Here is a 13,684-nt window from a genome sequence, read left to right on the forward strand (position 1 = left end):
AGTTTGATATAAATAAAAGTTAATTCATGTGTTTTTGGAAGCATAAAATTCTATTAGCCTCTTTGCTCAGAGGAATTGAGGCTATTTACTGTTTAAATTATTTTTATAAATAGGCAATTATGGTAGGTACGTACTGTTGGTTCAATTAATTTAATCGGGAAAATTATTATTTTAAATATGTAATTGAGTTTATATTTATAGTTGTGTAATTTTCAGCACGTTACGTATATTTTTTGCACGTTAAGAGTCAGCACTTTTCTGAAAACCAAGGTGCTACTTTTCTCAAAATTTGAATCAGCGTACGCAAGCAACAATTCACACTAAGCAACAACTGATGGTGCATTATGATGACTTGTGGACGTTACGTAAGGTGAGGAGTGTCAGTTAAACTACTTTTGTGCGAACGAGAGGAACACCTAGCCCCATCAGTTTCATGGAGTAGCTACGTTTTCCTTGGCAAGAGGAGCTATTTCCTCCCCATCTATTCCAGCTTCACTACCTTCAACACCAAGGCTCAGCAAGAACTTCTCCCATTCCTTCGCAGGGCCCTGCCAAAAGGGACATTAAGGATACCCCAAACGTTTAGGAACCTTTAGGAGGGAGGCCTTACACAATAAATGAATAGTTGGGATTGACGATTAGAAGATGTACCTTCCAGGAGAGATCTTGAGCCATGCAGTTCTGTATCATCTCCGCAAAGGCTGGTGTCCCATACACTTTGAGGGCCTTCTTCACCGTTTTTACAATCTTTTCCACGTCTGATTTATCCACGGCATCGCACTGAACAAGGTAGCAGAGCTTAACAGAATCTTTTTGATGCATCTAATATATATTGTGATTCGTGATGCATCTAGATTTAGGAAGCATGTCTATACCTCTACACTGAAGGGGCCCATATGGAAACCAGTGATGCCATCCTTTACCGTGTCAACGAGTCCGCCAGTGGTGGTACATATGGGAGGCTGCATCAAATTTCAGAAAGGGTCGAATGTCAAATACATAAAATAATTTCTCAGTTCACTTTTGAGGTGCTCAAGTTCAAAGATTAATGGTGAATAAGAAGAGGCAACATACAATTCCATATCTCATGCTCTGGAGCTGAATGAGACCGCATGGCTCAAATCTACTTGGAACAATAAGCATATCAGCACCTGCCATGATTCCATGAGCCAAAGGAACATTGAACTTCAGATGTGCTCTGAATTTGTCCGGAAACTTGTCCTCCAGCAATGCAAGTTGACGCTCTAACTTCTTTTTACCCGTACCCTATTTATCATTCGCAATTAGCATGGTGATGTCTAATTGTGTATGGTAGTCGAGAGAAGAAAAGATAGCCTTCTTACGAGCACTATAACTTGAACATCCTCACTAATAAACTCTGGAATTGCTTCCGCTAAAATGTCTGAACCCTTCTGTTCTTCTAGTCTTCCAATGAAGGCTATCACAGGCATGTTTTTGTTGACAGGTAGACCAACCTTGGCTTGCAAAGCCTCCTTGTTGAGAGGTTTTGCATCCATTACCTGAAACATCAATTGTGAGCTTCATGATGAAGCTAAAAATAAAGTCGAAAAAAAATAAGGCATAGACGAACCGTCTCTGCGTCGTAGTTTATTGATACGTATTTGTCTGTCAACGGATTCCACTCATTGATGTCCATTCCATTTACAATCCCATAGATGGTTTTCATGCGCAGTTCATTGTCCAACTCGACTCCCTTTTCGATCCCTGAAACAAGCTCCTGGGCATAGTATGGGCTCACAGTCAACACTCGAGTTGATTCTATAATTCCAGCCTTCATCCAGTTAATTTTCCTCCCTTTCACTGGTTTGCTATAGCTGCAAAACAAATATATCTGATTTTCTCCATTCTCAAAAAACTGAAGCCACATGGTTATGGCTTACAACTCGAGATTATTAAATAACGGTGCATGATCAAGGAGCATACCCGTCGATGAAATTAAAAGAAGATTCAAATGTTTCAGGGAGATTGAGACGTGAAAAATCTGCCAAGGCAAACCGACCCTGATATGCAATATTATGAATGCAGAAAGCAACCTGAAACAAAGAAAAGAATTGCCAAACAATCAGTCACCTAAATCAGTAATAAAGCTTTGAAAAGCAAGAACAGAATGGGAGTTCTTGGCAGACTTACTTTAGCAGTCTTGTAGACTCCATAGGCTTGATACAAGGCTTTTAAGTAGCAAGGCAACGGAGCAGTGTGCCAATCATTAGCAATGAATACAACATCCTCCCCTGGATGAATAAGTGATTGTCAAAGATCAAAAAACTGTTAGGTATCATCAGTTCAAAAGCACATTGGCTGAAAGTATTAGCGAATACCATATGGTCCAGAAAAATATTTGCTGTTGTTGATATTCAGTACTCTTGGAGCTTCCAGAGCTGCCTGGAAGAGTCAATCCACACCTTTGTGAGAATCTTAGTAGCAAGAAATTTGAACTGAAATTTATGCCTAATGATAGGAAAAGATCATTGAATGGGAAAGTGCACGCTTAATATTTTTGCACTTTCATGTAACTAAACGGTTCTGCAATTACTGATTGGTTATATATCACCAGAAGCTAATTGGTATCTTTCAGAGGTTGGCACACAAAAATAACTCAGCGGGAGCAATTTCTCATCAATAAAACTAAGAGCTTCCAAAAGAAATCTATTCCTAGTGAAGTATATAAAGAAGACTTACTAGACACAAAAGGCTGAATCTTAGCTGGTTATCTTCATAATCAGTTCCTGTGTCAGGACCGTATATCTTTCCTCCAGTTTTTCCCAAAACCTTCAGAATGCAGATTTGCAGTAACGCTTTGTGCCAGTTCATTATTAATTGGAGGAACTTGACAGTATTAACAACAAAAAAATCATGGTCATGTAATAAAACCTTCTCAAGGAAGAAAGGGTGATCCACAAACACCCGATCAACTCCTCTTTTGTAGCAGTGGAAGAAGCGAACAGTTTCAATTCTATCACCAACTTTCAACTGCATGCAGGGACCATGATTTAACGAGAGATTAAAGAAATTGAAGAAAGACCATCTAAGTTTAACAAGGTAGTATGATACCTCAACTGTGACACTCGTATCCCATGCATCTTTGTATTGGTCATATCGCGGAGCCACAGTCATCACCCTGTGTCCGTTTGCCTGCGCATAAAAAGCTAAAAAGCATTAGTCAATCTGTTGCAAGGAGACTTAGGCACAAAGAGATAAAGCATATAAAGATTACAGCCATGGCTGGCGGCAGTCCTCCAAGAACATCTCCGAGCCCTCCGGTTTTGCTCCATGGAGCCACCTCAGCACCAACAAAGACCAAGTTCATTCCACTTGCACAGACAACAAAGTGTCTTAAACCAACATGTCGGATCCCCTTCCTTGCTGGACTAGGGGTTGCCTTTGCGCATTGCATCAAACGTGAATCCATCCGGTTCCAAGATCTCAGTTCTCCAAAACTACTGGCATGATTACTCAGATAGGGGATCGTTCTGATTCGGAAGGCCAGAGCCTCAGAAACACCAGCTCTATTGTAGCTGGAACATGGGGTTTTAGCAATGAAGTGTGATGCAGTCACAGTAGCCATGGGGGTATCCTCGCTGCAATAAAATGGATGCACGTTCAAGAACTTAATAAAACGAAAAGCATATCAAGTTATCTCAAATCACTGGAAAACTTTGAAAAATCCAAAAAACAAAACCCAAAAATGTCCCCTAAAGGGGTTCCTTCATCCTTGTACTGAAAATATTTACAACTTCCACTCTAATCTAGAATAACAAAGAGGAGATTTCTGTACTTACCAGACAATCTTTGTATCAACAGTTCGGGTTCTTTTGGATGCTAGCCGTATGTGAAAGAACTTTACATATTTTATTTTAGAACCATAGAAACCATACTCAATTAATTAGATTCTAAAAAGATGAAAACAAGGCACTAGCCATGAAACTGACACTGTAATCTGAGTTCAAATGTGGGAAGTTGAAACGACTGCATTAAAAAACGACAATACAGAAAATACGACGATTTAACAAAACGATTGCAACCATGTTAACTGAGATCAAGCGCTAGAAGCCACAGGGATTCCTGGACCTCAAGAAGACTTCCACCGACCAGTAGAAAAGAACAAAGATGGTCTAGTTTTAAATGAGAGAAGGAAATACACTGTCTGAGAGGAAGACCATTAATCGCAAGGTTTTCCTTCAAAAACCTAAGGTAGCTAGAATCCGAGTTCTTCCTCGAGAAATCTTACACCGATAAGAACAGAGCGGAAGCAAAACTTCTAAAATAAAAGTAAACAACGAATTGCTAGTTTCAGATCGGCGAGGCCGGAGAAAGCGCCATTAATCACAATGATTTAGTTCAAGAACCTGAACTAGAATCGCTCTTCCTCGAGAAATTTTCCACAGATTAGAACGGAGCAGAAAATTAAGTGTCCAAACAGAAAAGATCTACGAAACAAATGTTCTAAGATTCAGATCGGAGAGGAGAAATAAATCAGTGACTAAATTTTGCCAAAAAAATAAACACAACAAAATGCTCTAGTTTTTACTTTTAAGATCGTCGAGAAGGAAGAAATCAACTGCACTCACCGGCGAACTCCACTCCTCGATCGAAGGCGAAAATAGAGCGAGGATGAGATGGCTCGTCCGCTAGCGATGGAAGTTCGTGAGTGAGGAAGACAACGAGGTGGGAGCGGTATACTTATTGCCATGAATTGTGTTGTGAAGGAAGCCGAGGTGACACGTGGCGGCGTGTGAGTGGGTATTTAATAACCGCCTTCAGTCCCGGGCGAAGCTCACGGTTCAAATATGCGACGCCACGGAAAGCAACAAATTCCGTGACGTCATCCTGCGGACGTTTCTCGTTGCTCTGCCACGACGAGGACTACAAATGTCCTCGTTGGTACGAAGTCGATTCCTTGATGTTGTATTTTCTGGTTTTACATTTCTTTTATTTATTTATTTTTTTAAAAGAAAACAACTTCTTTCTAAAAACAGAAAGCATAAGATAAGAGGACAGGAATTTATTCACTGGAAGCAGACTGCACACAAAAATTGGACGGCCTATATATATTTGATTTGAGCACGTTTATATTATATCTAAAATTTATCCCACCATATATCTATAATATAATCTATATTCATCTCCCTCTATATCAGTAAAATCGGCACTATAAAAACGGCTAAGATAATAGATATATTTTTTTTATTGGATGGAAGTGATGGGGCAAATAAAAATTGAACTGAATCAAATTTGCTTACTCAGCAAATACCAAAAAATAGCCATGCAACACTAGGGGTGATCATGGATCGGGTTGGTTCAGTTATTGGGGTAAAAAATTATCCGACCCTACTAGATCAGATAATGCAAAATCGGAACCTACATCCAGTCCTATATCCGGCGATTCTTATGTTTCAGATATCCGACGGGTCATCATTTATTTGGATATCCGACCCTATATCCAATGAAATATAAAATATAAATATAAATATAACAAAAAAAATAAAATTTTTTAAAATGATAATAGACATTACTCATTACACGTTATAGCAGCTAATCGGAAATAATTATTACAATGTGTAGCAACTTATCGGCAGTAGTTACTACAATGTGTAACAGCTTATCAACATTAATTGCTACAAGTAGAGATGATCGGATCGGGTTGGTTCGATTATTGGGATAAAAAACTATCCGGCCCTACTAAATCAGATAATGCAATATTATGACCCTACATCCGGCGGATTATTTTTTTTCGATTCGATTCGAATCGGTATAAGCGGGTTGGTCAGTTTGGCGGATTGACTGCTCACCCCTATGAGACACACATTTATTAAACAAGTTTAAGGAGCAAGCAAGCAATAAGCTTTTTAAATGCATGCTCAATTGTGAAATAGGTTATTAAAGAAACGATAATTCTTGTTGGCCATAATATGATCAGCTAGAATTTTTTATCCTCCAATTAGAATGCATACATGTACATGCATGTAATTAATGTACACATATGATATTACTAAAATACCCATGTGTACACTTGCATGTATTGATTCTAGCCCTATTAAAAAAACGATGGATTTTACAAGCCATGAAATCACGATCACATCAAATAACACAGGAGATAAAGAGACATGATAAACAAGGAAAAAAAACAACAGAAAGAAAATGAAGATTCAAATTCACTACAATTACAAATCGTCCCCAGCAATGTCTATCCATCGTTGCCCATAATGTTCATGCTAATAAATTAATCATTTTGAAATTAATATGTAGAGAAATAAAGACCCACAGCCTACAAAATTTAAAATAAGAAAAGCACTCGATAATTCCACACAAAACAGCTGATAATTGTTTGATCCACAGTTTGTAAGAGTAAACAACAAATAGAACTCGAATTCAAGTAACTAAATTGAACAAACAAGAGTTGAATATGCCAGATAAAATTCGCTCATTGTCTGAAGCATCGCAGTGGTTTGCAGAATTTAAAGGAGACAGAGATAACACGGAAGTAACGGCGGTAGTTTGCAGAATTTAGAGAATACAGTTAATCTTGAAGAGGCGCAGACCTGCAAAAAAATAAATAAATAAATTATTGGAAAATCAAGGAATGAAAAAGCACATAGAAACATAGGTTTACCGAGTATTTTTTTAAAAATAAAATAAATGCAATCTGTAGATATCCAGACCTGCCTGACCATTCCATCAGACCTGACCCGTCTGATTGGCTAAACTTCTCATTCAATTGATTTGTGCAGACTCACCCAACCAATCTGGCCCAATGGGATCGAATGGTCAATCTAACCCGATCAACCCATCCAACTCTATTGGTATGCCTGAACACTAAATCTACCTGATGGCCTAGTAACCTATCTACTCACCCGCATTCATTATATATGTTCTTATTTTTTAAATGGTTGGATAGAGTAAGAATATATATTATTTAAAGAATGTAATTATCATGGAATAATTATTTGAATAGCTATTCGTTATGAATAGAGAATCACAATTTCATGGGAGCTAATATTTTAAGTTTAGTTTTGCAACCAAAATATAGAAATATTTACTTCATAGAAATTCCTAAAGAATAAAATAGTTATTTCCATAACTAAGCACACCATTAGACTCGCAATGTGTCCATTTAATGAGAAAATGAACTCCCTTTAGTCAGCACTTCCATGCATACTACAAGTTGTTTACTTGTTGAATTTATCATGTAAATAGAGGATTGCATGGAAAATATTTTAGTTTAAGCCAAAAACACACATTATTTTCGACTACTTTGCAAGAATTGAGGTTTTAAAAATCACCTGGAATTATCAACTGGATCTCGACCTAGATCTTGATCTGGAAGCAAAATATTCATTGAAGTTAATTTGGAAAAAAAGGATGTTGACAAATTTTCATATAAAAAAGATGAGAACCTGGTGCAGAAAACTACCTGGACGCTCTGGCTGGAGACTGAGATCTGGGTCGTGGAGATTCAGGTTTGGATGGTGATCTTGATTTAGCCCTTTCATATGATTTGCTGGATAAAATAAGTAGAAATGAGTTACTATAGTAAAGAGAGATGGCTAAACGGTCAAAAATGAACAAAAAAAAACATTTGCTTGAGCTAAAAATAATAATAATTAAAATATAGCTGGAATAGGCTTCAAGTCAACTAACGAATGAATATAAATTTACCTCCGACTCCTTCTAGGGCCTCTGCTTCTACTACGGCTTCTGCTTGGACTTCGGCTCCTTGACATACTTCTCTCATAGCTTTTCACCTGGAGAAAATGAGGAAAACAATCAAATTATATTTGATCTCTTTGTTTGTGTTGGATAAGATTGCACATTTGACAAACAAACACATTTCTTGCTGTTTGTTTGTGTCAGCAAATCAAATGAGACCATTAGATACTCTTCACTAGATTCATCCTTCAGTTTTGTCAATTGTTTAAAATCTCAAGACATATAGGAGTTTCAGTTTATGACTGGAACGATACAGTTTTGATATCGTATCGTGCCGTGTCAATATAATTTCAGTATTTTTGAAATATAAAATTTTAATTAAAAGAATTAATCAAATATTAAAAAAATAAAATATTTTTTTAATAAAAAATATGAGATCTCGATGTCTCTATATGGTAAATAAATAAATAATTTATTATATATTTTCAAGATTAAACAAATAATATAATAGGATAGTTTCATTAGGATTTGATTACGTCCGTTATATTATCCTATTTATAGCTAACCGATTGAGATTGACCTAAGTTTAATTATTAAAACCTAAGGGAGCGTTTGATTTACATGTTTTTCATTTTCTAGAAAACATGCATTTTCTGGAAATTAGTGTTTAGTTTGCAGTTTTCACATCTGTTTTCTAAAAAACAGAGATGGCATTTTCTGAAAAAGTAGAGAATGTCTAAGAGTCATTTTTTATTTTCCAGAAAACGCGTATTTTCCATAAAATGAAAATAGAAACCGGGATAACCAAACGCTCTCTAAGTTATTTTCACCTGCATGCTCGCGGAGGTCGCCATGGAATCACGATGCCTTGGCGACCTTAGGACGGAACCACATAGCCCACAGAGCCAGTATCGGGAACAATAAATTTCATCCGGCACGAAATGAAATTTTAAACCATGGTTTCGTCCACTAATCACAAAGAGGAGAAGAGTAGAAGGTGAGATGAGAGAAGCATAATCGGCTTACCAATACTAGTGTACAAAGGATCACTAAAGTCAAAGAATGTGATATGTATCAGACTATCGATATTTTGTGTCTTTTCTACTTTTAGTCGTGCCAATCTAATTACAACTCCCAATAGCTAACCAAAAGATATATTTATTGACAAATGACGTAACTAGTTCCAACACGAAATGTCCTTGGAATATTATTTAACCTATATACTGAAAAAATATAAAATTATAGGATTGATTTAACTAGGATGGTACGAGAAATAATGCTTTAATCTCACGCATGACACCCATTATTAATAAGGTATACATTACTCAAGGTGCTTGCAACTTGTTACCCTAAAAATTTAATTCAATCCAACTGACTTTGTAAGTCCAATAAGCTTATATTTGGAGGCAGACAGCTAAGTGAAGATGACTCATTTGAATTAATCTTAGCATGAAGCGTGCTAGGTGTCAACATGGAACTGTACCAAAGTTGTACGTTCCAACTGGAGACCAAACCTTCGCCATGGAACAATACTTTAAACCTTACAAGACAATTAGGACTTCATTCTGTAATTCACATCTGCCATTTTGAAAGAACATACCCGGATGTAGGACCTCGAAAAGGGATTTTTAAATTCAGTGTCATCAAGCTTACGAATCTGGCAAAGGCATAAAAAAGGTAAATAATATTCATCAAATGTATTCCTAAGAGAATGGCAAAGGCAGAAGAAACGCTCTTACGGCATATTTCATGTCTTCAGAATTTGTATAATCCACCAACCCCATAACACCTGGAGGAAAATTCAAAATTTTAACAAAGAAGTCTTATTTTTCCATATTCTTGTCGAATTATAGATAACGGTGTATGTATGTGTTTCAGCTTGTATTTCATATTATGAGCGAGATGATTGATCAGGGATGCTTTTGATGTAACAAGTTACCTGCATTGCATCATTATACACACAAGAACATCCATATTTTCAAACTATAGGTGAGGATTAATCATGTTGTATACAAGTTATAGCAAAAGATGATTACGCTCACCCCAAACGCCTCTCATAGCTCATCCCTAGATTATGTGAACGGAGGTAAATCACGGGATCAGCTTATAGCCGACCACCAAGTGGCTAAAGGATGGTATGAGTTTTTTTTCCCCGAAGGCCCGCCCCCAGGCTATGTAAGGGAGGTAAATCACAAGGTCAGCTTATAGCCGACCGCCAAGATGCTAAAGGATGGTATGAGTTTTTTTACTGACATGCGTCCGGCAAGAATTGACCCCTTGCCCTATTGTAGCAAAGCTGTCACTCTCTAATTAACTAGGCACCTCCGTCGAGGCAATCATGTTGTCTACAAGTGATGCTATGACAGGTTGATAGTTTTTATGGCTCAATTAAAGTATAGTTGGTAAAACAAGACATCTTGATCAAAAAGGCCAAAAACTTGAGTTATCAGTAAATTGGCTCTGAGTGCAAAAAAAAAAAAAAAAAAAAAAAAAAATCAAATGAAATATGAATCATCACTTACCAGGATATCATACAAATTTATAATTGTAAACTGATCCTCCAGCATATCACTGGTAATATTTGGTCTCCCTTATCTTTCACACCTTCAACTCATCAATTTAACTTGCTTAACAATAGAAGCTACCAGTCGTCTTAGACCACATCCATTCCACCCTAATTTATGTTCTCTCTTTTTCTGGCATTAACTACATGAAATTTATCCCACTAAAAGCTAACAAAATCTGCATTGCTATCTAGTAATAGTTAAGTCTTTTAAATCTCGTGTTATTAGATATGACACTAATAGTTCATAGATTAAATTTGTCTAGTGCTTAATAGTTCACGTCAACAAATAAAAATGGCTATCACTCAAAATTGAAACCATTGGCTAGTTTCTAATGTTTGTGAAATGTGCACAAGTATATAATGCGTGTAACAAGTATATATCAACAGACACCATGATCTTGGCTGTTCTCACATTTTTGCAAGTACTAACTACCATATAGATGAGAGTTTATAATAGATTTTTGGAACCTACCATCACCATCACGGTAAATCTGTGCAAAACATACATCTCCAGCCTTCCTCATGTGATCCTGGGATGACAAAAGTTGAAAGGTCAACAAAAAAGTAAACAATTGTTTGAAGTGTATACAGGAAGTTTCCATACCTTTAGATCCTGCCATGAAGCTGAAGAAGGAAGCCCCCGAACAATCACTGTAAAAATATAAAAATGTCAAATTTGTAATACATCAAATAGAAACCTAGCAAAAAATCTACATATTAGTGGAAATCACCTCGATATTCTGAACGATGTGACGCTCCAAATTTGTTTTCTCCCCCACCACGCCGACTACCTCGTCCAACTGGAAACGATTGCCCTCGACCACCATGGGCTACCTCAACCTTCATGAAATAATGAGATAAAACAAAGTAATTATACAGAATAGCCACATGATACAAATGCTTATTACCCTAAGACGTTGTCCATCAAACTCATAGCCATCACGGCCCCTGACTGCATCTTCTGCATCCCGCGAACTTTCAAACTACAAAAACAATTTAAATCATAAGATTTGGAAGCGAAAAAAACCCCGGAAATGTAATTAAAGTCCCAGTTAAAAGCATTTACCTCAACAAAACAATAACCAGGGGGTCTTGGTGGATTCTTCAATTGAATTTCCACTATGTGGCCATACTACAATGAGATTATATTATTATAAAAAATGCAGTTCTAAATTCTGACAAACACACAATCATAATAACAACAAGATGTAAGACTGCATGTTGACACCATTAAAATACTCAACTCACAAATATGTCTAATTGTTATCCTATACCTCTGGTACTAAAACTAGAGCTCAATGTGACATAATGATATATTTCTCCAAATTGTGTCAGTATATTGTTTAATGACAAGATTGGACCTACTGTAGATAGAAAATATCAGAAATATCATTGTCAAAGAACCACCATTTGGGAATTAATGACTGGAGATGATGCCTACAATACATTTAAAGAATACATTTGCCACCCATCCTCTATAAGTTTGTGGGAAGCATGTGCTTGGAGTTCAAGCAGCAACTAGCAGAGTTAAATGCATAGACGAATTATTGACTTTAAGACTAGTTCAAGCTCGATCAGAAAAATGACATGATGTATATCTAACAGCTGAAGAAAGTGTCTTTAGATAGAAACCTTGCGAAATAAATCTTCAACTTCTGATTCCCGTATATCTATAGGGAGGTTGCCCACATAAAGTGTACGACTTAGTCGAGAACTCATGGTTGCCACTGTAAATATAGTCCCTATAAAAAAGCAAAGTTTAGATATAAAAAGGCATAAAATGAAACTTGCACAGGTTAATCCCCAACTTCCATTGATGCTGATTCAAATTGATAAGGACCCTCTTTGACTTTTGAATTAAAGATGAAAAAGGTCAAAACTGTGAAGCAAACCAAGAAAGAAATTCTTGATGCGAATGGTGCTCCACAAGCTCCATTGCCCAAGCCCTCCAAAATGCTCAACGGCAATAACCAATGCAAATTAAATGTTGGATAAACCATCCACTTCAGCTCTCCTCTGTGAAAGCAAGAACCCCTCAAATGTCCTAAAAAATCCAAATAGATTTCTCCCACTCCTCTCTAGGACTATTGACAGCTCCAAAGCTCCTATTTCCAGCATCCAATGATCTATCATAAAGGACATATGGGTATCATGGCATAGAAATGTTTGCAATATATTTATGAATTTACCTATAAATTTTTCTTCAAAAAAATGAAGATATTAAGACCATAAATAAGTAAACTAACATTCAATCTAGCTCTGATTTGATTATCATCACAATAGTCGGTCTAATATTGTCAATGAAAAAAACAATAATCCCGGGTGTTGAATTCCTGGAAACACAGGATCCAATATATTCAAATAATGTAAAATGTCTAGTGGCAGTCTAAATATAGGGAAATGAATAATCAAGTAACTCTATGTACTAGCAGAGGTTCATAGAGAGTGATTTGAGCTAATTCTTCATGGAAAAGCACTCAATACAGTTAGTTACTAGAAGAAGAAAATGAGGATGTTGCGGGATGAAACAAACTCAATCACAATAATAAATTCCATCGGGAAAGATTCTCACGGATTATTACAAATTTTAGAAAACTACATTAAGCAACGCCACAGCAATCGCCGATGGAGGGGAGGTTGTGCCTGTGAGACAGCGCAAAGGTAAGGTGGAAGAACAGGACTTCCCAATATGATATCAGACACTGCGTGCATGAGAAACCTAGAGACGCAACGATCAGATCGAGAATTGGCGGAGGACGATTCACATGCGAACAACGGTAGAACAGAAAAACAAAAAGGTCGAAAAATTAACATCCGAAGAAGGCAAACCGAGAAGGAAAGCAGGGACACTACACGACGAGCTCCGTCCCGGATCGCTCCCGCCGTAATCGTCGAGCAAAACCAAACGAAATTCCGATACGGTTTGCGTAACTTGTAGCAGGCGTCGACCTAGGGATGGAGAGAGCGTGACAAGCACGTGCTGATGATTGGGGCCTAGCAACACGCCTATAGTCCGACCCATGCATAAAAAATTACAATAGAAATTTTATAGTCTTATTTTAGTTTACTTATTTTTTACTGTTTCTATTTATCTTTGAATTACTTAGATAAAGATGGAAGAAGAGCTAGACGAGAATTAATATTTTGATTTAATCAGATATTTTACATGCACATATAATATATATATTCAGGAAATAAATTATCTTACATATTTACTAATAGAAAATTATATACTAAAACTGAAATATTTAGAGTTTTAGACATTACATACGAAAATAAGCATATCTTACATACTTACAGAAAGAGACAAAGGACGTTCAGAGAGAGTTTGAGAATAAGGGAGTGTGAGGAGGTATAGAGAGAGAGGGAAAGAGAGTTGCTAGTGGATCCTTAGGAGGCAGATGAGAATGACCTTTTATAGGCAAGAGAGGAGAGATGACTTCGGGAGAA

At 36.8% G+C, this 13,684-nt stretch overlaps 2 protein-coding genes across 6 annotated transcripts; both read right to left on the reverse strand.

Moving 5' to 3' along the window:
* Positions 1-261: 261 nt before the first annotated feature.
* On the reverse strand, positions 262-4,660 carry LOC122037116 (granule-bound starch synthase 1b, chloroplastic/amyloplastic-like). The gene is made up of 14 exons (XM_042596608.1): positions 4,590-4,660; positions 3,236-3,599; positions 3,073-3,153; positions 2,893-2,991; positions 2,701-2,790; positions 2,340-2,403; positions 2,152-2,252; positions 1,945-2,054; positions 1,592-1,835; positions 1,344-1,520; positions 1,075-1,266; positions 876-962; positions 652-780; positions 262-548 (listed from the first exon to the last, which is right to left on the reverse strand). Exons 2-14 carry the CDS (start codon positions 3,584-3,586, stop codon positions 432-434), a joined length of 1,842 nt encoding a protein of 613 aa, XP_042452542.1. The 5' UTR covers positions 3,587-3,599; positions 4,590-4,660; the 3' UTR covers positions 262-431.
* Positions 4,661-6,287: 1,627 nt separating this feature from the next.
* On the reverse strand, positions 6,288-13,271 carry LOC122037102 (serine/arginine-rich splicing factor SR34A-like). 5 transcript variants are annotated; one of them, XM_042596587.1, is made up of 14 exons: positions 13,064-13,188; positions 12,127-12,360; positions 11,867-11,976; positions 11,301-11,366; positions 11,143-11,217; positions 10,966-11,074; positions 10,839-10,885; positions 10,707-10,764; positions 9,408-9,457; positions 9,269-9,325; positions 7,678-7,763; positions 7,433-7,519; positions 7,302-7,338; positions 6,288-6,560 (listed from the first exon to the last, which is right to left on the reverse strand). In XM_042596587.1, the coding sequence occupies exons 3-13, from the start codon at positions 11,951-11,953 to the stop codon at positions 7,311-7,313; spliced, it is 750 nt and encodes a 249-aa protein (XP_042452521.1). In that variant the 5' UTR covers positions 11,954-11,976; positions 12,127-12,360; positions 13,064-13,188; the 3' UTR covers positions 6,288-6,560; positions 7,302-7,310. The 5 variants fall into 5 exon arrangements, with proteins under 5 accessions (XP_042452521.1, XP_042452523.1, XP_042452519.1 ...); XM_042596589.1 differs by lacking the exon at positions 12,127-12,360 and adding an exon at positions 12,807-12,877 and having other exon boundaries at positions 13,064-13,129; XM_042596585.1 differs by lacking the exon at positions 12,127-12,360 and having other exon boundaries at positions 13,088-13,271.
* Between the last annotated feature and the right edge of the window lie 413 nt (positions 13,272-13,684).

The sequence above is a fragment of the Zingiber officinale genome, unplaced genomic scaffold (genome assembly GCF_018446385.1).
Source record: "Zingiber officinale cultivar Zhangliang unplaced genomic scaffold, Zo_v1.1 ctg233, whole genome shotgun sequence".
Classification (NCBI taxonomy): domain Eukaryota; kingdom Viridiplantae; phylum Streptophyta; class Magnoliopsida; order Zingiberales; family Zingiberaceae; genus Zingiber; species Zingiber officinale.